The sequence below is a fragment of the Piliocolobus tephrosceles genome, chromosome 21, assembly GCF_002776525.5.
Source record: "Piliocolobus tephrosceles isolate RC106 chromosome 21, ASM277652v3, whole genome shotgun sequence".
In the NCBI taxonomy this organism is placed as follows: Eukaryota; Metazoa; Chordata; class Mammalia; order Primates; family Cercopithecidae; genus Piliocolobus; species Piliocolobus tephrosceles.
Window position 1 is genome coordinate 20,622,778 of NC_045454.1, and position 24,653 is coordinate 20,647,430.

Sequence of the window (24,653 nt, forward strand, 5' to 3'; positions counted from 1 at the left end):
AGTTATCGCGGGAGAGAGCCCTGAGCCTAGAGGCTTCTGGGAAGTGTAGTCCAGAAAGCGACAGGATGCCGAAAGCTACACAGCCCAGCCATCCCGATTCCCGTGGCGCGGAATCTGGCACCAACAAAACTAAATATTTGAGGTGAGCTGCCCATCGGAGCCTTCTGGGAGACTCACCTGAGAAGGACTCCCTAGACCAAGCTTTAGTCAGGCTCCTCTGAATCCTTTTTGTTTGGCCAGACCTCCTCCATAGCCTGCGAACTCCACTTCAGCAAGAATCCAGCTAAGCTAGTTTAGCAACAATCCCCCTACCCTTGATACTTGAGTTCCTCTTAGTAATTTACCATGCTTTAATTCCTTCACCCAGCCCGTTAGTTATAAATCTCCAGCTGCTGTTGTATTGGAAGTTGACTATTGCAATAGTCTTTAACCAAGTCCTTCTTGCCTGTTTAACTCCTCTGGAGCAAGTTTTCTTTCACCCCGCCCAGCCTCAGAGGGCGGCCCCCGGGCTTCCGCCCCTCCCCGGGAGACATAGGGGACAGCAAGGTCTCCAGGGAAACGTAGTCCAAGCCTCGCCGGAGACTGGATGGGCCCAGCCAAAGTGGGCTGCGTCCTTTGGGTCCTGAGGCGGGAGTCTGGCCGCAGTGACTAGACTAACTGTGCCCCGGAGGCTGCTTGGAATACCACTAAATGCTGGAAGCACGCAGACGCTCTTGAGGTAGCCAGCTGCGTAGCATGTGGAGGACCCGGGAGAGTGCACCCCAGTATGGGACCTGAGCGTCTGAGACGGAACCAGGATGGGGAGTCGAAAGGGGGCAAATCCGCGATCCCAGTCACGCATGCGAGACTGGGCAAAGGAAGGCTCGAGTGTGTGTAAGACTGCGGTGGGACTGCTTGTGCTGGTGAGATTAGGGGTGTCTGGGTAGTTGAGTGAAAGAAACCGCGTGCCAGTAAGATTGGTGTGTGTGTGTGAGAGAGGTGAGGTCAAGATGTGTGCAGCTTTGCGGGTGGGGAGGTCATATGGAGTGTGTGGAGGTTGGGGGCAAGATCGTGTATGCATCTGTGTATGAGTGTGTGTAATCACCTAAACGTGGGTCACTGCATGGGTAGCTGCTACTGTGACTGTGGAGGAATCTGAACCTTCAAGCCTCATTTTCTCTTTAGATTGTGATAAGGTTGTATCTTCCTGGAGCAGCAATTTCAAAGGGGGAAAGCTCCATTACGGATATAATAAAATAGCATTTTTATGTAAACATTTAACATTCAGACATTTCTTCTGAACTAGAATACAAAATCAGTATGAGTACTCAAAGTAGTTTTAAAAAAAAACTGTCATTATGCATTTGGGGAAGATAAACTGAAAGGGAAACTTCCTTTTTTCACTATAATCTTGTTTAAATTTTTTTTTTTTTTTTTGAGGCGGAGTCTCGCTCTGTCGCCCGAACTGGAGTGCAGTGGCCGGATCTCAGCTCACTGCAAGCTCTGCCTCCCGGGTTTATGCCATTCTCCTGCCTCAGCCTCCGGAGTAGCTGGGACTACAGGCGCCCGCCACCTCGCCCGGCTAGTTTTTGTATTTTTAGTAGAGACGGGGTTTCACCGTGTTAGCCAGGATGGTCTCGATCTCCTGACCTCGTGATCCGCCCGTCTCGGCCTCCCAAAGTGCTGGGATTACAGGCTTGAGCCACCGCGCCCGGCTCTTGTTTAAATTTTTAAAATAAATGTGATGACTCATTTGAAAACAAATATAAAATTTAAAAACTGACAGAAAGGGGAACTGGGAGGAAATCAATAATTTTTTAAGCCAGAAACTTTGGGAGGTGGTAGAGGTTGCTGAAATATGATGGCGGGAAGTATATGACAACAGGAAATGCTGATGTAAAATCTAATCCTGAAGCTTTTAACAATGGCAGGAAAGGCCGGGCATGGTGGTTCATGCCTAGTGATCCCAAGCACTTTGGAAGGCTGAGGCGGGAGGGTCACTTGAGCCCAGGAGTTTGAGACCAGCCTGAACAGCATACTCTCTACAAAAAAAAAAAGAAAGAAAGAAAGAAAGAAAAAAAAAAAACCAGCATGAGTGCAGTGGCTCATGCCTGTAATCCCAGCACTTTGGGAAACCGAGGCGGGTGGATCACTTGATGCCAGGAGTTTGAGACCAGCCTGGCCAATATGGCGAAATCCTGTCTCTACTGAAAATAAAAAATTAGCCGGGCATGGTGGTGTGCGCCTGTAATCCCAGCTGCTAGGGAGGTTGACACAGAAGAATGGCTTGAACCTGGGAGGCAGAGGTTACTGTGAACTGAGATTGCAGCCCCCACCCCCACCCCCACACCCCATCTCTGTATGGGGGAACTTCTTCCTACTGTCTTCTCCCTTCCTTCTTGCCTATTAAACTCTCCGCTCCTTAAAACAAACAAAGACCCAAAAAACAAAAACAACAAAATTTGGACTATACAGGGAAGCGATCTATGCCTAATGTGGCTCTGTTGCTCTAGTTCTGCAGCATCACATTCCTGTGCAGCTCCGTCTGAACATCTTTTAATTGTGGCTAAGACTCTTGGTTGAATGAGGCAATCACATTTTTGTATGTTTACCCCACCAATGTCTCCTAAAGAACAGAAAAAAATAAAATGCCTGTGGGAGGTCTGGGAAATAAGCTGTTTGAACACAGCCCTTTGTGTTTTTATAGAGGCTTCATTACATAGGCATGATTAATTAAATCAGCAGTGATTGGTGATGAGTTCAACCTTCAACCCTTTTCCTTTCCCCCAGAAGTCACGGGATAGGGCAGAACTTTCCAACCTTCTCATCACATGTTTGGTTGCCCTATCCTGTGGTTATGTAGGGGCTTTCCCAACATCACCTCATTAACTCACTTGTGGTTGAAAGGGGTTGGTTATGAACAATAAAGACATCTTTCACATTTATTACTCTGGTGCTATTTCAGGAACTGAAGTGTCTTAGTCCCTTAGTACTTCTATAGCAAAATACCTGAGACTAAGTAATTTGTAAATAATGGAAAATTATTTCCCACAGTTCTGGAGGTTGGGAAGTTCAAGATTGAGATGCCAGCAGGATTGGTGTCTGCTAGGTCTGATCTCTGCTTCCAAGATGGGACCTCCTTGCTGCATCCTCCAGAGGGGAGGAATGCTGTGTCCCCACTTGTCAGAAGGTACTGAAGGGCTGGACTCATTCCCTCAATCCGTTTTTTTTTTTTTTTTTGAGACGGAGTCTGGCTCTGTTGCCCAGACTGGAGTGCAATGGCGCAATCTTGGCTCGCTGCAAGCTCCGCCTCCCGGGTTCGTGCCATTCTCCTGCCTCAGCCTCCTGAGTAGCTGGGACTACAGGCGCCCACCACCACGCCCGGCTAATTTTTTGTATTTTTAGTACAGACGGGATTTCACTGTGTTAGCCAGGATGGTCTCCATCTCCTGACTTCGTGATGTGCCCACCTTGGCCTTCCAAAGTGCTGGGATTACAGGCGTGAGCCACTGCGCCTGGCCTCAATCCTTTTTTTTTAAAGCACCAATTCCATCTATGTAGGCTCTTCCCTCATAATCTAATCACCTCCTAAGGACTCCACTTCTTTTTTTTTTGAGACAGAGTCTCTCTCTGTCACCCAGGCTGGAGTACAATGGTGTGATCTTGGCTCGCTGCAACCTCCGCCTCCCCGGTTCAAGTGATTCCCCTGTCTCAGTCTCCAGAGTAGCTGGGATTACAGGCACATGCCACTAAGCCCGGCTAATTTTTGTATTTTTAGTAGAGACGGGGTTTCACCATGTTGGCCAGGCTGGTCTCAAACTCCTGACCTCAGGTGATCTGCCCGCCTTGGCCTCCCAAAGTGTTGGGATTGCAGGCATGAGCCACCGTGTCCAGGTGAGAGATTAAAATTATTAAAGAGCCAAGATATAAATACCCTAAAGGTCAGCTGGAGCTGGAGCTGGGTATCAGAAATGATCACACAGGCTGGGTGTAATGGCTCATGCCTGTAATCCCAGTACTTTGTGAGGCCAACATGGGAGGATCACTTGAGCCCAGGAGTTCGAGACCAGCCTGGCCAACATGGTGAGACCCCATCTCTATAAAAATTAGCTGAGTGTGATGGCACACACCTGTAGTCCCAGTTATTCTGGAGGCTGAGGTGGGAGGATCACTTGAGCCAGGGAGGCAGAGGTTGCAGTGAGCCTAGATCGTTCCACTGTATTCCAGCCTGGGTGACAAAGCCAGACCCTGTCTCAAAAAAAAAAAGATAGAAAAAGAAATGATCACATAGAATGGGCATTTGTTCTTGAGATACCAACACTTGTGTGGAGTTATACTGAACTTATTTTATGCACTTCAAGTATTTTCTGTTTCACAATAAAAAAAAAAAAAGAAAGGGGAACATCACACACTGGGGCCTATCATGGGGAGGGGGCAGGGGGGAGGGATTGCATTGGGGAGTTATACCTGATATAAATGATGAATTGATGGGTGCTGACGAGTTGATGGGTGCAGCACACCAACATGGCACAAGTATACATATGTAACAAACCTGCACATTATGCACATGTACCCTAGAACTTAAAGTATAATAAATAAATAAATAAATAAATAAATAAAATAAATTAAAAAAAAGAAAAAAACTATTTTAATTATCTGATGAGTTTGAAAGTACTGAAAAAAATTACTCCTCTGTCAGAAAGTTTAGATGTAGATCTAAATGATGTACATCTAAAAGAGAAGCAAATGAAAACTGGCAAATGTGTACTTCGGCAAAAAGAATGGCATGAATAGAATTTACAAAACAATACTAATGTGACTATAAACATTAATTGAAACCAAACACTTTAAGGGCGATTGGAGGATGGGAATAAGGTATTAGGAAGAGTTCTCATGGATTCCCAGGCAGGGTACCCCTGTAGGGCTGGGCATGTAGCTGTGTCCCATGGACCATTTCCCCTTCTTTCTATCCCAGGCTGGTACTTGTGGAATCAGAGGTGTCCACCCAGCCGGGCCGAGGCTCCGGCAGAGACAGGACAGACAAGCCACTTGCTTGGCACAGTCTTGTAGGACTTTCCCGCCACGCCACTTGGGTCAGAGGCCCATGCAGCCAGCTCCTGCTGAAAATAACCGCGGGGGCACTTCTGCAGTGTTCCAGCCTCTAGACTACATTTCCCAGAGGCCATCGGGGCCAAGGTTACTTCCAGCCTAAGATGGCCTGGGCTTACTGTCCTGTTCTCAGGGCTGGGCGTCATTTGCAGAGGTAGGGCAGCCTGCAGGCCTCTGCTGAAGCTTCCTAAACGCGGGCTGGAATTCTGGAAGTTCTCGGCCGCAGATGTGAGCGGTGTGTGGGCGATGGTCTTTGCCCAGCGAGGGGATGGGGCTCAAATCCAGGGTCGGTTAATGGTACCCGCGGTGTCCCAAAAACTGTCCAGCATCTGGGAAATGCTCTGAACTACATTTCCCAGAGTGCACCGTTCCCCGGGCAACTTCCTGTCAGCCCTCTGTCCCTTTAGGGATGATAGGGAGATCGCGGAACCTTCCACCATCGAGAGACCGCAGGGCCGGGTGAGTGACTCTGAGACACAGAAGCCGAATGACTCCGCAGGGCCCGAGGCCGGGGCTGAGGGGAGTGAGGTGCTAACGTCTTTGGAGTTGGTGACTTTTCCGGCGAGGGAGCATGGGGGCGAGAGATCGCGATGGGGGGGAACCGTGGATGCGAGAGTGAAATTGATGCAGGAGCGGGGCCGCGACGGGAGCTTCTCGTGTGTGTGTGTGTGTGTGTGTGTACGCACGCGTGTACGCGCACACGACGATGACGGGCGCTGTGTGTGACCATAATGGACTATTTAAATATAACTGTATGTACGTGATTATGACAGCATCGCGTTGTGCGTGACTACGTTCGTAAAGGTGGTGATAGCTGCTATGGGGCTAAAAACAAAGAATTGAGCCTTGCGATGAGTGACATAGTCCTTCGTGAATGTGTAGGGAGCAGTTTTTGTGCTGGCCGGTAGCTGGATTGGAGTGAGGGCAAACTAGAAGGAGGGGAGAATGGGAGAGACAGTGTAGACAACATAGTTCAAGAGTTTCTCAGTAAATTAGGGCAGAGAAATGGAGCAGCAGGTGGGGGTAGAGGGCTGGGGAAAACAACCCATCAACATGTTGGAAATGAGCCATGGGAGGGGAAAAAGTCCAGGCAAGGGTAAGTAAACAAGGCTCATCTGTGTGGGTGTAGTTAAAAATGCAAGAATTTTAAAAGATAGAAAAGGATAATCGCGCTGCAGAGAGTAAATCATGAGCTCAATATTTCAGATATAGGGGGAAAATAACCTGTGTTTGGTAGAGGTCAACAAAAGTGACATGTGGTGAGTTATATATAATCTCATGGCAGGAAATTCAAAACTAGAGTTTGTGGAGGAGGGAGAAGGGTCTGAAAGTAATGAACAACAGGGAGGCCAGCCATCTGTTCCATTTTCAGACGCACTGGTAAGAGGCTGTAGCCGGGGAAATGTTGAGAGGGCTGCAAAGTCCTCTAGATAGAGCCTGGTTTCTGTTAGACTCAGAATGTTAGGGCGTGTTCACGGAAGTGGTTGAAGATAAAAGAGGGATTGGTTGTTAATGAATTATGAATTCCATTATGAAGGCATACAGGAGAAGTGTTGAGAGTTGGGAAGAATGAGAAAAGGGGACAAATGGGACTTGATGGAGTACAGTGTCTGAAAAGACAGTTGACTAGAAATCCGGGTCTTCTTATAGTAGATAAATGTAAATACAAGGTTGGATTGACACTTATTCTGGTTGGATTCAAGTCAGTTTTGGAGAGATAGCATTGGGGTAGTGAAAGATGATTTATTGAATGTGAGAAACAAACTTACCTGTCCCAAAGAATGGACTCAGAGACCCGGAGAACAACGAAAGTGAGACTTTTAATGATGGTCTTGTAAGATCAGTGTCTGATAGGCACACCCAACAGTTTCAACAAGCAATTTATCCCCTAGTGCACAGGTTCCTCCCCTGGTTCCTCATAGGCTGAGTACTATGGGGTCACAATCTTCCCGGGCATTGCCTATTGATTGTTGGGTAGGGGCTTCAGGTGTTTTGTTTTTTGTTTTGGTGCAATCTCGGCTCACTGCAACCTCTGCCTCCCAGGTTCACGCGATTCTCCTGCCTCAGCCTCCCGAGTAGCTGGGCCTACAGGCGTGTGCCACCACGCCCAGCTAAGTTTTGTATTTTTAGTAGAGACGGGGTTTCACCATGTTGGCCAGGATGTTCTCCATCTCTTGCCTTCGTGACCCGCCCACCTCAGCCTGCCAAAGTGCTGGGATTACAGGCATGAGCCACTGCACCCGGCCAGGTGTGTTTTTTTTTTTTTTTTTTTTTTTTTTGAGACGGAGTCTGGCTCTGTCGCCCAGGCTGGAGTGCAGTGGCCGGATCTCAGCTCACTGCAAGCTCCGCCTCCTGGGTTCACGCCATTCTCCTGCCTCAGCCTCCGGAGTAGCTGGGACTACAGGCGCCCGCCAACACGCCCGGCTAATTTTTTGTATTTTAGTAGAGACGGGGTTTCACCGTGTTAGCCAGGATGGTCTCGATCTCCTGACCTTGTGATCCGCCCGTCTCGGCCTCCCAAAGTGCTGGGATTACAGGCTTGAGCCACCGCGCCCGGCCTGTACATTACATATATTGTTAGATTTAGTTATAGGAATTTGAATTTTTCCTGCTAAGTGCTGTCATTTTAAATTTAAATTTCCTACTTTTTGCTTCTATGCTGAAATTTAGTTGACATTTTGCCCTGTTTGACTTACATTTATATTCACATTTTGTTTTTTTGTTTTGTTTTGTTTTCTTTTTAGACAAGGTCTCATTCTTCTGCTTAGTCTGACCTCAAACTCCTGGCCTCAAGCAATCCTCCTGCCCTGGCTGTACTCTTAAACATTTCTAAATTTCTTCCCCTTGATTTTCAGCTTGAAATGACACCCGTTATCTCTGTTATCACAAATGAGGCAATCAGTGAGCTAGAGCTAGTCTATTTTCTATTCTCTAATCTTCATTTCTATATTAGTTATCTATTGCTGTAAAACATATTACCCTAAAATAGCAATAATTATTTATTATCGTAACACCATTTTTTGTGGATCAGGAGTTCAGGAGTGGCTTAGCTGGGAAGTTCTGGCTCGGGGTCTCTTGAGGTTGCAGTCACACTCTTGGCCAGGGCTGCTATCAACTGGGACTAGAGGATCACCTTCCAACATGGCTCTCATGTGGCTATTGGCAATAGACCTCAGTTTCTCACCATCTAGACCTCTCCATGGGGCTTCTTAAGTGTCCCTATGACATGTCAACTGGCTTTCTCCAGAGCATAAGGTGGAAGCCACAGTGTCTTTTATGATCTATCTCATACTCTATCATTTCCACAGTACCTTATTGGTATACAAGTTAATCCTATTCAGTATAGGAGGCAGATACACAGTGTTGTGAATACCACATACTGGGTACCTTTGGGGCCATCCAGATGCTGGCTACCATAATTCCACTCTTACTATTTTATTTAGATTTGCATTTAAATATGTTCAGCATCACTACTATTCTTTTGCTGAAACTTTCACTATTGTCTCTTTTGTGGCTGGAATATGTCTTCTAGTAGTTTCTTCTCAAAGAGCGCATATCAACAGTATTTCCTAAGTTGCATCATGAAATTCCTTATATCCATTGTACTCGAATGACAGCTTGGCTGGATATAAAAATGTTTTGACTCCCTCGTTTGTTTTTTTCACAAGTATATTGGAAGATTTACCCCACTGTTTGGGGTACTGAATTTAGCACTGGAGAAGTCTGATGACAACTGAATTTCCTTTTTCTTATAGGTGACTTGATATTTTTATCTTGATTCCCCATGAGTTTTAGTCAAATAATTTTATTAGGTAATGTTTTGGTACTATTTTGGGTCATATTCACCTGTAATATGGTTTCACTTTTTATGATTTATATTTACACTTTATTTTATGAAATTCATCTTGAGCATTAAAACTGTAGTTTATATATATATATACATACATATATATATGATATACAGCTAAAACCATAGTTTTAGATATATCCTCTTAATTTGGATTTCATCTTTAGGTGCTCTTTTTGCATATTGGATCTCTCTTTTCATTTCTTCTTCAAATGATTTTCATCCCTTTCTTTGTTAAATTTTGTTCTGTTCATTAATTTCTGTATTCTTTGTTCCATACTATACTTTCTGTGGCATTTGTCAGATCTTATGCACCTTGTAGTTGATTTATTTATTGATTAGAGATGGGATCTCACTGTATTGCCCAGGCTGGCCTCAACCTTGAACTCCTGGACTCAAGCAATCCTCCAGACTCAGTCTCCCAAGTAGCTGGGACTAAAGGCACATGCCACTGCACCTAGCTAGTTTATTCTTCATTTCTGATGTGATTTAGCCTATTTTCTCTTTCAGTCTTGAATTCTACTAACTCCCATCTATGGTCTATCTATTACTTTCTCCTCTTTCCTGAGATCATATATTTTTGCTTGTGGTCTTGTTTTAGAGCTGCAATTACATCGTACTTTTTTAAAAATCAGACTGCAATGTTGGGTGATAATTTTCATCTTCTCTGATTTTTTTAGTGAGTTTTTTTTGTACATAGGGAATTTTGACACACTTTTAAAACTTTGGATTTTGTGGGGCTATGTATGTATGTATGTATGTATGTATGTATTTATTTTGAGACGGAGTCTTGCTCTGTCGCCAGGCTGGAGTGCAGTGGCGCAATCTTGGCTCACTGCAACCTCTGCCTCCCAGGTTCAAGTGATTCTCCTGCCTCAGCCTCCCGAGTAGCTGGGATTACAGGCACATGCCACCACACCTGGCTAATTTTTTGTATTTTTAGTAAGGACAGGGTTTCCCCGTGTTAGCCAGGATGGTCTCAATCTGACCTCGTGATCCACCCACCTCAGCCTACTATCTTAGGCATGTTATATCTAATTTATATTTTGGACAGGATGTAATAGATTTTTCTGGAATAGCTGTCACTGGTATTTTCCTGTGAAAAAGGTGAATGGGGCAAGAGTAGTTTTTAAGGTTTTTTTGCTCAAGAGTTTCTTCCTTTGTTACCCCAGAAGAAGAGAGTTTTTTAAAAATTTGGCTCCCTTTGAATAACCAGGCCTTCTTTGCCATTCAGAAGCTCAACTGGTTCAGGAAGACTCCTATTATCAGCTCTGAGTTTACCCAGTATCTTCTGCTGTAATTAAGGAATACAGCCAAGTCCCCAGCTCATTTTATAAGGCCAGTGTTACCCAGATACTGAAACCAGACAAAGTATATCTCATAAGAATATGGGTGTAAAAATCCTCAACAAAGTACTAGCAAACCAAATCCAGTAACATCTTTTTTTTTTTTTTTTTGGAGACGGTGTCTCGCTTTGTCGCCCAGGCTGGAGTGCAGTGGCGCGATCTCCACTCACTGCAAGCTCCGCCCCCTGGGTTCACGCCATTCTCCTGCCTCAGCCTCCCGTGTAGCTCGGACTACAGGCGCCCGCCACCGCACCCGGCTAATTTTTTATATTTTTAGTAGAGATGAGGTTTCACAGTGTGAGCCAGGATGGTCTCGATCTCCTGACCTCGTGATCCGCCCGTCTCGGCCTCCCAAAGTGCTGGGATTACAGGCTTGAGCCACCGCGCCCGGCCAACATCTAAAACGAATTATATAACATGACTGAGTGGGATTTATCCCAGGAATGCAAGGTTAGCTTACCATCAAAAGTCAGTTAATGTGATGCATCTTATCAATAGAATAAAAAACAAAAATCACACAATCATCTCAATAGAGATAAGGCATTTGACAAAAGCCAATACCCTTTTATGATTTTTTTTTTTTTTTTTTGAGACGGAGTCTCGCTCTGTCGCCCAGGCTGGAGTGCAGTGGCCGGATCTCAGCTCACTGCAAGCTCTGCCTCCCGGGTTTACGCCATTCTCCTGCCTCAGCCTCCGGAGTAGCTGGGACTACAGGCGCCCGCCACCTCGCCCAGCTAGTTTTTTGTATTTTTAGTAGAGACGGGGTTTCACCATGTTAGCCAGGATGGTCTCGATCTCCTGACCTTGTGATCCGCCTGTCTCGGCCTCCCAAAGTGCTGGGATTACAGGCTTGAGCCACCGCGCCCGGCCCCTTTTATGATTTTTAAAAACACACTCTACAAACTAGGAATAAAGAGGAATTTCCTCACCCTGATATCTAGGAAAAACCCACAGCCAACTTAATGGCACTTAATGGTAAAAGACTGGATGTTTTCCCTCTAAGATCAGGGACCAGACAAAGATCCCCACTTCTGTTTAACATTGTACTGGCAATTGGGGAAGTAAAAGAAATAAAAGACACTGGAGTAAAGATTGGAACAGAAGTAAGAGCATTTCTGTTTGCAGATGACATGATCTTATGTATAGAAAATAAAACGGCCGGGCGCGGTGGCTCAAGCCTGTAATCTCAGCACTTTGGGAGGCCGAGACGGGCGGATCACGAGGTCAGGAGATCGAGACCATCCTGGCTAACATGGTGAAACCCTGTCTCTACTAAAAAATACAAAAAAACTAGCCGGGCGAGATGGCGGGCGCCTGTAGTCCCAGCTACTCCGGAGGCTGAGGCAGGAGAATAGCATGAACCCGGAGGCGGAGCTTGCAGTGAGCTGAGATCCGGCCACTGCACTCTAGCCTGGGCAACAGAGCAAGACTCCGTCTCAAAAAAAAAAAAGAAAATAAAACTTATACTCTGAAAACTACAAAATAGATATTCAAACAAAAACTTCTTTTTGTTTTGAGATGGAGTTTCACTCTTGTTGCCCAAAATGGAGTGCAATGGCGTGATCTTGGCTCAATGCAACCTCCACCTCCTGGGTTCAGGTGATTCTCCTGCCTCAACCTCCTGAGTAGCTGGGATTACAGGCATGAGCCACCACCCCCGGCTAATTTTTGCATTTTTAGTAGAGACAGGGTTTCACTGTGTTAGCCAGGATGGTCTCGATCTCCTGACCTCGTGATCCACCCACCCCCGCCCTCCCAAAGTGCTGAGATTACAGGCATGAGCCACCACGCCCGGCCTCAAACAAAAATTTTTACATGAATGTTCATAGCAGCATTTTAAAAATAATTGTTGGCTGGGCATTTTAAAAATAACTGTCGGGAGGTGGAGATTGTGGTGAGCCCAGATAGCACCACTGCACTCCAGCCGGGGCAACAAGAGCAAAACTCCGTCTCAGAAATAATAATAATAATGTCAAAAGGTGGAAACAACCCAAATTTCCATTAATAGAAGAATGGGTAAACAAAATGTGGTCTATTCATCTACAGAAATAGTATTCAGACATAGCAAGGAATGAAGTACTGATTCATGCTACAATTTGGATAAACCTTGAAAACCTTATGCTAAATGAAAGAAGCCAGTAACAAGTCCACATATGTTATTCCATTCATATGAAAGTCCAGAACAGGGAAATCTATAGAGACAGAAAGTAGATTAGTCATTATTTAAGGCTAAGTACGGGGCAAGTGTGGCGGTGGGGAGGCCAGGGAGTGATAGCCTAAGGGGATAGAGGTTCTTTTTGAAGTGATGAAAATATTCTAACATTGACTTGTGGTTGCACATATTTGTGAATATACCAAGAAGCATTGAATTGTTGACTGTAAATGGCTTAATTGTATGGTGTGTGAATTACATCTCAATAAAGCTGCTTTTTTTTTTTTTTTTAATGAATACAGCCAATGTGTTTTGTCACCTTGAATCCCTCTGACATTTTCAGGCCTCCTTTTACCACGTCCTTTTGACATTATTCCTGCTCACAGACCCTTTCATTGAGGATATGGTCTACTCCCCATGGGAATGGGTATTTCTCATTTGTTTTGCTTTGTAGCATCACTGTGCCTTCCACACACATTCTGTTCTTTCATTTTCTTTTCACATTTCCAAATAATTTGGAGTCTGTTCATTTTCTTAGTTTCCTGGTGGTTGGGATTTACTTTGATTTTCTTGTTTCTGTCTACGTGGTTTCCAAGAGGAGGAATATCAGGATTAGAACTAGTTCTTGGCTAGACATGGTGGCCTACACCTGTAATTCCAGCACTTTGGGAGGCCAAGGTGGGAGAGTATTTCTTGAGGTCAGGAATTTGAGACCAGCCTAGGCAACATAGCGAGACCCCGTCTCGACAAAAATAAAATAAATTAGCCAGACAAAGTGGTGCATGCCTGTAGTCCCACCCTATTCAGCAGGCTGAGGTGGAAGGATCACTTGAGCCTAGCAGTTTGCGGCAACAGTAAACTGTGATTGCACCACTGTACTCCGGCATGACTGACAGTTTGAGATGCTGTCTCTAAAAATATTGTTTTTCTTTTTTTCAAGACGGGGTTTCGCTTTTGTTGCCCAGGCTGGAGTGTAATGGCGTGATCTCGGTTCACTGCAACCTCTGCCTCCCAGGTTCAAGCGATTCTCCTGCCTCAGCCTCCTGAGTAGCTGGGATTACAGGCATGCACCACTATGCCCGACTAATTTTATATTTTTAGGTAAGACAAGGTTTCTCCATGTTGGTCAGGCTGGTCTCGAACTGCCGACCTCAGGTGATCCACCTGCCTTGGCCTCCCAAAGTGCTGGGATTACAGATGTGAGCCACTGTGCCCAGCTAAAAAAATTTTTTAAATTATTTTAAAAAACTAGTTTTTTTCTTAAAACTGTGTAATAGTCACTCTCAAGTTCTTCATGTTCTCAAACACAAAATATATTTTAGTTCACAATTTATTCTCCAGCCCGCCACTCTTGGAAAAGTTCTTAAAGTTCTCTATGCCGCTGAAGCTGTCTGTCTCCTAGGACCAATTCATACTACATGCTTTACATGGAATTTTTATGAACTCCTCAGATTGTGTATATCAGTCTTTACCCTCTCACACCAACTTTGTTTTATCTTTAATTAGAAACATTTTTAAACCTTACTTTAAAACTGCAGAATGCTTTCTTATTCTGAAATAAGGTCCAAATGCTATAGCCTATTTCTTTTAGAGCTTTTCATAACAGGATCCCCGCTTTATACATCCCCATCTGCCACTGGTCTTTCCGCTCACTCTGTGTTCCTTGAATGCACAAAGATACCTTTGCTTGACTGGCACATGTTGTTTCCTCTGCTAGGATATCCCCCCTCACCTTGCTCTGTCTTCTCTGATGAGCCCCTGTGGAGGAGAAGTTAAATATTAAATTTGAACTCAGTTGAACATGGACACAAACAATGGTCACCAAGTCCCAGGACAGGTTGTGTGAGCCCCTTGAGGCACTCATCCAGCGCTGTTTCAGAGAAATCTCTATTTCAATCTATTCCTATACATTAGTTATTGAAAAACAATAGACAATCGCAAAAACGAGTTGACCTTTTTGTGTTCCTTGAGCCCAGTCATGAATCAGGGCCCTTGTGACTGGGCCTCATGCCAAACCACTTGTTACAAAAAGAGCTAAGGTCCCAGAGTGCGCCAAAGCTTCATGAGACCTCTTCTCGTCTGCACGGAGGGGTGGCCCGACTCTGGAGCCCAGACTGTTGCTTCCCAGTCTTGTGATGAATCTTCCATAGTCTGGTGAGTGTAGTGTGTGACCCTGGAGCCCAGGCTGTTGCTTCCCAGTCTGGTGGTGAATCCTTCATAGTTTGGTGAGTGTGTATATATATATATATATATGTATATGTGTATGTGTGTGTGTGTATATATGTATGTAAGTATATATATTTTCCCTTCTCCCCTTCCCATTGCAATTTGCTTATTATATCTGCATTGCCATTTACGTGGGATAAAGGTTGTTTACTCTTAAAGGTATTGTGTGTGTATCTTTTCTTCTCCCCTCGCGCATTTCCCACACAGAACAGCCCCTCAAGAGTCAGCTGAAGTACCATCTCCTATAGGAAACTTTCTCTTAAAAACTAGTTTTGGTTTGAGCTCCTTAGAACTAGTTGGCTCCTTTCATAACCACGATTCCCTTTATTTCCTACAGTATCGTAATTGCCTCTTTACTTTTCTGACTGTGAATTCCTTGATAGTCCTGCAACTTATTTATCTGATTCCCTTTTGCTAAGTGCAAAGCTAGACTCAGAGAGGCTTCAATATATTTTTTTAATAAAAGTACTTGCTTCACAAAACTGACTACTCGCCTAACCTAGCCTTCCTTCCATCTTTGCGTTCCTTTCATGAAAAAGTCACCCTGCTGCTCAGTGTCAATGAAAACACAGGAGGCAGAGATCATGGGCTGCTCCGATAACGGAAAGGCCCAGCTCATCCTTCACTCAATAAAATAAAAAATCCTGAAATCCAGAGGTATTCAAAGTGAACCAGCTTTGCATTCAGCAAACCTATGATATTTCCTAATAGTGAATTTGAGCAAGTGACCCATTTCCTGATCTTTTAAATGAGACAAGTAACTAACATTCTTGTCTCATTTAAAAGGTGGCTTGAGGATAAATGTTAATGTATGTATATATGAATTTAGGGCAAGCCAGAATTGACTTATCTAGTAGTATCCTGATCCCATATCATGATTTTGGCATAAGTGATTAGACTGAAACTTCATCCTGCTTTTGTTGACTCTCTCTGGTTTTGGATAGGGCCAGGATTTCTTCAGGTTCCTTCTGACCTACCTCCAAGGAAGAAAATGGCATTCCTGTTTGTCCATTTGAGAGCTCTGAGAAAGGCCTGACCTCGTGATTTTTTCTTTCTAGCTCTGCTTTCTCAGCACACTGCCTCACCAAGAGAAGAATCCAGAGAAGGACTGGTAGACTTGGAATGTGAAGTCATGGTCCATGTGAGTTGGAATTGCCTCTCTCCAAAAATATAACCCATTTATATCAAATCATGTGAATATTTTTATTGCTTATCCTTAACTGCTTACTTGAATCACTATTGAGCGTCATAAGTAATGACTGTGAAACAGTCCAATGCTTTCCCTAGATACCTCTTTTCTCCAACCAGTATGACCAAATCTATCCACCAGGGCTTTCAGTATCTCCTATGTCCTAATCTGGCAGAGCACTGAAGAAGAGAAATACATTTCCTTAAGGGGAACAGTAAAGACTTTTCATTTCAAACCCGTAGCTTAACAAGATGGGATGGAACAATTAAAGGGGACATACTACATAAAGGCTTTTATTTACTCTGTAGAATGGGATGTTTTATTTAATCAAGATGGGAGTTGGTGTTGGTTGGTATTCATTTAGGTATGTGGCCCTTTGTGATGCTTTCCTTAGCAGATACGATGGGAGGTTGAGTTCAAAGAGATCTGGAATTTTCCAGGAAATTAATGAGAGGTTAATATAATTAACAGTCCAGGGTTAGTTATTCCAGGCTGGTATAGCCTCTCAGTGGTGTTGACAAAAAACTCATTTGATGACTTTCACAGTAATCTCTTATGACACTGAATTTGCTGAGTGTCAGCTGCTTAGCAAAGAGCCTGGAGATTCTACACATTGTCCACAGAAAATAATATTCAGTCAGGGAGTGTATCTCTTGAGAATTCTCTCAATTTAAACTAACAGAAAATTCAACTAAAAGTAGTAGCTTAAGCAAAGGACAGTTACCTGGGCCAAAGACTGTATGCACAAGTCTGTTTGTGCACAGTAGAGACTCCTTACAACCAACAAAACCCCCTACTTTTCTCACATAATAAATCTGGGGTTCTTCCAGGCTGGTGTAGCCTCTCAGTGGTATCAACAAAAAACTCACATGATGTCTGTTATTCTGGGCTGCCATTCTGATGTTTTGGTATTTCTGATTTGAAGATCATAAAGATGTGGTGACTGAGCAACAGGAGTTTTTACGAGCATGTAGGCCAGGTGCGGTGGCTCATTAGGACTCTGGGCGCCGAGGTGGTTGGATCATTTGAGGTCAGGAGTTCAAGACCAGCCTGGCCAACATTGAGAAACCCTGTCTCAACTAAAAATACAAAAAATTAGCCAGGCGCGGTGGTGCACACACGTAATCCCAGCTGTTAGGGTGGCTGGGGCACAATCACTTGAACCTGGGAGGCAGAGGTTGCAGTGAGTCGAGATTGTACCACTGCACTCCAGTCTGGGTGACAGAGCAAGACTCTGTCTCAAAAAAGAACAAAAAAACAGGAGCATGTAGACACTCGGCTTTAGTCACGCTTATTCCCATGTCATTTCCCCTGAAACCACAGGCAGCCAACTCCAGTTTTTTGCCCAGTATATGCCCCACTCCCTGCAGTGCCCCTTTCCAGCCTTTCCCCTTTCATCTAAAGAGGTTATTATTTTTTAAAAGTTCACCATTAATACCTGGACTTGTTCTTTCAACAGTTGATGATGTTCAGGGATGTGGCTGTAGATTTCTGTCAGGAGGAGTGGGAGTGCCTGGACCTGGAACAGAGAGATTTATATAGAGATGTGATGTTGGAGAACTACAGCAACATGGTCTCACTGGGTAAGATTCGGCATTTTCCTTAGAAATTCCTGCTTTCTGTATTGTGATTTTTTTTTTTTATTGTCTTTTAAATGTCCAGGGTAACTTCTGACTTTTGTTTTTTGGAAAATGGTTTGTGCTTTGTAAATCTGACAATAGTTGTCATCAGTGGGCACCTCCATCTTTCCCATCCTTTATAACTTATTTTTGCCCTGCCTGTAATTGTTTCTCTTCTTTAGTAACCAAAGAAGTAGTTTCAAATTTTAGAATCTTTACAATGTGGTTCTTTGCTGTTTCTTATCTTCTGTGCAGGTCTTTGCAATTATCAGCCAGAAGTGTTCTCTTTATTGGAGAAAGGGAAAGAGCCCTGGAAGATTTTGAGGGATGAGACAAGAGGACCTTGCCCAGGTGAGTGAGGGCTGAACAGGCACAAGGAGGCCATTGTTGTGGATAACAGCTCAGCTGCACAGTGAGGCAGCAACATCTCTAAAATATTGGTCTGGAATATCCCCTTAAGACCAAAAAATGGGCCAAGTGTGGTGGCTCACGCCTGTAATCCTAGCACTTTGGTGGGTTGCCTGAGCTCAGGAGTTTAAGACCAGCCTGGGCAACATGGTGAAACCCCATTTCTACTAAAAAATAAATAAATAAATACAAAAAATTAGCCAGGCATGGCGATGAGTGCCTGTAGTCCCAGCTACTTGGGAGGCTGAGGCAGGAGAATTGTTGAACCAGGGAGACAGAGGTTGCAGTGAGCTGAGATCATGCCACTGCACTCCAGTTTGGTCAACAGAGTAAGACTCTGTCTCGGGATAAAAACAAAAACAAAAACTGGCTGGGTGCCATGGCTCACTCCTGTAATTGCAGCATTTTGGGAGGCTGAGACAGGCAGACCACCTGAGATTAGGAGTTCGAGACCAGCTTGGCCGACACGGTGAAACCCCATCTCTACTAAAAATACAGAAACTAGCCGGTGTGCTGACACACACCTGTAGTCCCAGCTACTCAGGAGGCTGAAGCAGAATTGCTTGAACCTGGGGACAGAGGTCACAGTGAGCCGAGATTACATGACTGCACTCTAGCCTGAGTTGGAGTACAGTGAGACTCCATCTCAAAAAAAAAAAAAAAAAAGGTCTGAGGCCTAGATAGAGACAAAACCTTTTCCAAAAGAACTTTCTCTTCACTCCAAACACTGGTCTGTTTTTGTGCTCTCATTTTTTACTCATGTAACAAAAAGGTAAGTGCCATTCTTTTCTCCAGTGGCGCTTATTTTATCTATGATTTGGATCAAGTTCCTTCCCATCTCCCTTTTTTGAAATTTAGATTTTCATAAAATTCTTCATTCTGTAAATAAACAAAACCAAACCAAACATTTTTGACCTCATGTTTTTATTTTACCCATCCCTTTTGAATTTTTCTCATTTTTCCTAGCTTCTCCTTGATTGTACATTGCCTGCATTTGTTAGTTCATTCTTATTAGTTCATTCTTTCAACCAACATTTATGGATTTGCTCATTTTAGGTTTAAAAGAATTAACAAAGAATATATTATCTCTTAAGAAACTTTTTGTTCTCTTCTGTGACTGGAGCATGGCCATACATTTCTGCATACAGGGAACATTAAGAGAAGACCTAATAGACTGCTTAGCTGAAAATTAGAGTAACGGGTGATAACAGTTTCTGGTCACAGTGAGGAAGAAGTGGCAGAAGAAAAGTTAGGGCCCATGAAGTACAACCAGAAGAACACAGTGTCATAAAAGACAAGCCCAGCCAGGCGTGGTGGCTCATGCCTGTAATCACAGAATTTTAGAAAGTCGAGGTGGGTGAATCACCTGAGGTTGGGAGTTCAAAACCAGCCTGGACAACATGGCGAAACCCCATCCCTACTAAAAATACAAAAATTAGCTGGGCATGGTGGTGGGCCCCTGTAATCCCAGCTACTTGGGAGGCTGAGGCAGGAGAATCGCTTGAACCCAGGAGGCGGAGGTTGCAGTGAGCTGAGATTGCGCCACTGCACTCCAACCTGGGTGACAGAGTGAGGCTGCATCTCAAAAAAAAAAAAAAAAAAAAAAGACAAACTCTGACTTGTCTAGTTCCCCATATTCCCCAGCTTTTCCTCTCTAAAAATCATCATCATCTACTGATTATTCAACACTTATCCTGTGTCAGGCACTTAATAGAAATAGCATATTATTCCCAATCCTTGCAACAAACCTCTGCAAAGTGGTGTTTTATTCCTTTTTATAATATGAAAAATTAAGAGCTCAATCAAGCTCAGTAATTTTCCAATCACCTAAAAAGTAGTTTTAGGCTGGGCGTGGTGGCTCAAGCCTGTAATCCCAGCACTTTGGGAGGCTGAGAGGGGCGGATCACGAGGTCAGGAGATGGAGACCATCTTGGCTAACACGTGAAACCCCATCTCTACTAAAAAGATACAAAAAAACTAGCCGGGCGAGGTGGCGGGCGCCTGTAGTCCCAGCTACACGGGAGGCTGAGGCAGGAGAATGGCGTAAACCTGGGAGGCGGAGCTTGCGGTGAGCTGAGATCCGTCCACTACACTCCAGCCTGGGCTACAGAGCGAGACTCCGTCTCAGAAAAAAAAAAAAAAAAAAAGTAGTTTTAGTAAATAGAACTGGAGTCTGAAACTGAAGTTTGTCCTCTTTCCATTGCAGTACATTACTGCTCATACTTTGTAACTAAACTGCCTTTCAATTCACTGAGTCACTGCTAGAGTACTTGCTCTGTCCCCCAAGAAAAACTGGTAACAATAGTATTTGATCCTAAATATGTATTTAAAAAAATGAGCCACGGAAGAGTCCTACTTATTCTTAGCTTTTGCCTGACTCCTTCCCCCTTGAAAAAAATTCTCAAACTATTTTGTTGTTGTTAAGACAGGGTTTCACTCTGTCACCCATGCTTGGGTGCAGTTGTGTGATGATGGCTCCCTGCAACCTTGACCTCCCAGGCTCAGGTGATTCTGCCACCTCAGCCTTCCAGGTAGCTAGGACCGCAGACATGCACCACCATTCTTGGCTAATTTTTTATAGAGATGGGGTTTTGCCATGTTGCCTAGGCTGGTCTCGAACTTCTGGGCTCAAGCAATCTGCCTCAGCCTTCCCAAGTGCTGGGATTACAGGTGTGAATCATTGTACCTGGCCTTCAAACTATTTTTCTGTCTGAACTATCACCCATAATTATCTCCTTTAACCTAAATGCAGCATACCCTGGTATTGAGAGCCTAGTACTTTGGTAACTCTGGATCAGATTGCTTCCCTCATATTGGACTGATATTCTGCCATTTCCCAGCATTCCTGTTTTTAAGCTCTGAATTATATAAGACATTCATCATAGTACTTGCAAACTTGTAGATATTTTATGACTTACTATTCTGTTATTGAGGTGATACCTGGATAATCATTTTTTATTGAGCTCCTCAGATGAATATGATCAAAATAAAATATACTTCTCATCACTTGACTCAACTTTCATTAATTCTTTTAAATTTTTACTTATTTCTTGCCCTTTTTTTCACATTGCTCATATTTGAGAATTTTTTAAGCCATTCACTTCTCATATGCTTTATTTCAATATTTTCTACATCTATTTTAGAAGTTTTATTGCTTTTTGTACATACAACAGTATGACGTTTTTACCTTCTTCTTTTTCAGACATTCAGTCCAGGTGTCACACCAAGAAGTTATTACCAAAAAATGGCATTTGTGAGAGAGAAATAGCCCAACTGGAAATAATGAAAATTTGTAAAAACCACAGCCTTGAATGTTTATGTTTTAGAGGTGCTTGGGAAGGCAACGTTCAGTTTCAAACACTACAAGATAATCAAGAGGAATGTTTCAAGCAGGTGATACTCACCTGTGAAAAAAGGCCCACTTTTAACCAGCACATAGCCTTTAATCTACACCAGAGACTTAACACAGGAGACAAACTGAATGAATTTAAAGAATTGGGGAAAGCCTTTATTTCTGGCTCAGATCATACTCAACATCAGTTAATTCACACGAGTGAGAAATTCTGTGAAGATAAAGAATGTGGGAATACCTTTCTTCCTGATTCAAAAGTTACTCGACATCAGACAGTTCACACTGTTAAGAAAACATATGAATGTAAAGAATGTGGGAAGTCTTTTAGTTTACGTTCAAGTCTTACTGGTCATAAGAGAATTCATACTGGTGAGAAACCTTTTAAATGTAAGGAATGTGGGAAAGCGTTTAGATTTCATTCACAACTTAGTGTCCATAAGCGAATTCATACTGGTGAGAAATCTTATGAATGTAAGGAATGTGGGAAGGCCTTCAGTTGTGGCTCAGATCTTACTCGACATCAGAGAATTCATACTGGTGAAAAACCCTATGAATGTAATGAATGTAGAAAGGCCTTTAGTCAGCGATCACATCTTATTAAACATCAGAGAATTCACACTGGTGAGAAACCTTATGAATGTAAGGAGTGTGGGAAAACTTTTACTCGTGGATCACACCTAACTCAGCATCAGAGAATTCATACAGGAGAGAAATCTCATGAGTGCAAGGAATGTGGAAAAGCCTTTATTCGTGGTTCAAATCTTGCTCAACATCAGAATGTTCACGTTGGTAGGAAACCTTATGAATGTGAGAAATGTGGGAAAGCCTATATTTGGAGCTCACACCTTGCTCGACATCAGCGGATTCATACTGGCAGGAAACCTTATGAATGTAAGCAATGTGGGAAGACTTTTACTTGGCCTTCATATCTTGCTCAACATGAGAAAATTCATAACGAGAGGAAATCCTATGAATGTAAGGATTGTGGAAAGACCTTTCTTCATGGCTCAGAGTTTAATCGACATCAGAAAATTCATACTGGTGAGAGAAACTATGAATGCAAGGAATGTGGGAAGACCTTTTTTCGTGGTTCAGAACTTAATCGACATCAGAAAATTCATACTGGAAAGAGGCCATATGAATGTGAAGAATGTGGAAAAGCCTTTCTCTGGGGTTCACAACTTACTCGACATCAGAGAGTGCACACTGGTGAGGAACCTTATGTATGTAAAGAATGTGGGAAATCTTTTATCTGGGGTTCACAGCTTACACGACATAAGAGAATTCATACTGATGCAGAACCTTATGGATACAAGAAAAGTAGCCACATCTTTAGTCACCATTCATATTTTACTGAACAACAAATTCACAATGGTGGAAATCTCTGTGAATGGACAGACTATGGGAACTCCTTTAGTCATGAGTCAAACTTTGCTCAACACCAGAATATTTACACTTTTGAGAAATCCTATGAATTTAAAGATTTTGAGAAAGCATTTTCTTCGAGCTCTCACTTCATTTCACTCTTGTGAAATATTATATAAAAGTGTAGGAGGCCGGGCAGAGTGGCTCAAGCCTGTAATCCCAGCACTTTGGGAGGTTGAGACGGGCGGATCACGAGGTCAGGAGATCAAGACCATCCTGGCTAACCCGGTGAAACCCCGTCTCTACTAAAAAATACAAAAATCTAGCCGGGCGAGGTGGCGGACGCCTGTAGTCCCAGCTACTCAGGAGGCTGAGGCAGGAGAATGGCATAAACCCGGGAAGTGGAGCTTGCAGTGAGCTGAGATCCGGCCACTGCACTCCAGCCTGGGAGACAGAGCGAGTCTCTGTCTCAAAAAAAAAAAAAAAAAAGTGTAGGAAGGGCTTTATTCCTGACTCCTTAATTGATGTCATTTATTTTTTTCTCTTCAGGAATCCCACAAATGTAAGTAATATTGGAAGGCATTTTAACAGGGCACACATCCAGCAGCAGCAGCAGATAATTCATCATGCAATCAATATAGGAAGGAAATTACTGATCATTGCAGAATATCAGGGTAAAATTTTATGAGATGATAGCATGAATTCTTTTTGAATCATTCTTAAAACATTCTTATCAGAGATGTTCCATAAAGAATTTATATATAATTCGGCCAGGCAAGGTGACTCATGCCTGTAATCCTAGCACTTTGAGAAGCAGAGGTTGGTGGATCACCTGAGGTCAGGGGTTCGAGACCAGCCTGATCAACATGGTGAAACCCCGCCTCTACTAAAAATACAAAAATTAGATGGGCATGGTGGCACACGCCTGTAGTCCCAGCTACTCGGGAGGCTGAGGCATGAGAATTGCTTGAACCTGGGAGGTGGAGGTTGCAGTGAGCCAAGATCACGTCACTGCACTCCAGCCTAGGTGACAGAGAAAGACTCTATCTCAAAAAAACAAAAAACCCACAAGAATTTATATATAATTCATTTTGGAAATCTTTCATCATTAGCAAAATTCTGTTGTATTTCCACAAAAATCATGTAATTAATTAACCTAGAAAAGCCTTGAACTGTGTCATACAATTTATTTGGCATGTCTTGTTTCAATACATCTTGCCTCTATATGTTTTTTGGAAAGTATCTTAAATCTATGTCTGTTTAATCTTATTCATTAGATTGTAAGGGTTGAATGATTTGAGATTTACCTGACTTAGTGACTGTTATTCGTATTGGTATTAAGCCATTTTATGAGAGGAGGACTTTAAGACAATGATGATAGACAAATATGTCATCTCTATTTATGTCTTATTGAACAGCAGAATGTTAATTCTGAAAAAAAATCAGTAAAATACAATGAAGAAAGCTTTGGATGAGTATTAATTTCACATGCTACATCAAAAAAAAACCGATAAAAGAAAGCCTTGTGACTTTAGTGAAAGTGGGGTTGTTGAGTGTTCAGCAGTTTTTTAAAAGACATTCAGAAATGATTTCACTCTAACAAATTTCTAAAGCCAAGTGTCATATAATTCATTTTTCATCACAGTTATAACTCAGAAACTAGCAGATAGCCATATGGATTCTTACCTCTTGGAAATTTAGTACTACATATAAACCGTTCTTAAAGAGCAAATAGAAAGTGAAATTACAGATGATTTAGAATGATAATGAGACCTATACTTTAAAGCCTGTGAAATAACTAAAACAGTTATCAATAGAAATTGCTCTGTATATAAAACCAAGACTGCGGGCAGTTTGTTTATCATCACCACTGTATCCCCAGCACTTAGGACAGTGCCTGTAGTGTTGTAGGGCCTCAAATATTTATTGAGTTAAATAATGATTACTCACCAAGGTAGAGTAAGAACAAATACCCAAAAGAATGAATGGAAAGGCTTAATGAAAAGCTGAAATCATGGAATAAAAAACCATACACATTTTTCATCAAAATCTAGTCCTTTG

General features: G+C 43.1%; 2 protein-coding genes and 1 long non-coding RNA gene across 8 annotated transcripts in view; 1 reads left to right on the forward strand and 2 right to left on the reverse strand.

The window, feature by feature from the left end:
• ZNF345 (zinc finger protein 345) overlaps positions 1 to 453 on the reverse strand; it is a 30,682-nt gene extending 30,229 nt beyond the window's left edge. For both annotated transcript variants that reach the window (XM_023229238.3, XM_023229239.3), the window contains exon 1: positions 178 to 453. The gene's annotated coding sequence lies outside the window, so the exon portion shown is untranslated. The remainder of the gene's footprint in view (positions 1 to 177) is intronic.
• ZNF790 (zinc finger protein 790) lies at positions 53 to 22,864 on the forward strand. 5 transcript variants are annotated; one of them, XM_026449157.2, is made up of 5 exons: positions 53 to 142; positions 15,718 to 15,800; positions 17,308 to 17,431; positions 17,723 to 17,818; positions 21,078 to 22,759. In XM_026449157.2, the coding sequence occupies exons 2-5, from the start codon at positions 15,792 to 15,794 to the stop codon at positions 22,757 to 22,759; spliced, it is 1,911 nt and encodes a 636-aa protein (XP_026304942.1). In that variant the 5' UTR covers positions 53 to 142; positions 15,718 to 15,791. The 5 variants fall into 5 exon arrangements, with proteins under 5 accessions (XP_026304942.1, XP_026304941.1, XP_026304943.1 ...); XM_026449156.1 differs by lacking the exon at positions 53 to 142 and adding an exon at positions 4,599 to 5,316; XM_026449158.1 differs by lacking the exon at positions 53 to 142 and adding an exon at positions 4,599 to 5,242.
• Positions 13,729 to 17,367, reverse strand: LOC113220265. Its single transcript, XR_003307175.1, has 3 exons — positions 17,278 to 17,367; positions 15,888 to 16,027; positions 13,729 to 14,191 (listed from the first exon to the last, which is right to left on the reverse strand). It is a non-coding gene; the product is annotated as an uncharacterized LOC113220265 (long non-coding RNA).
• Positions 22,865 to 24,653: the final 1,789 nt, after the last annotated feature.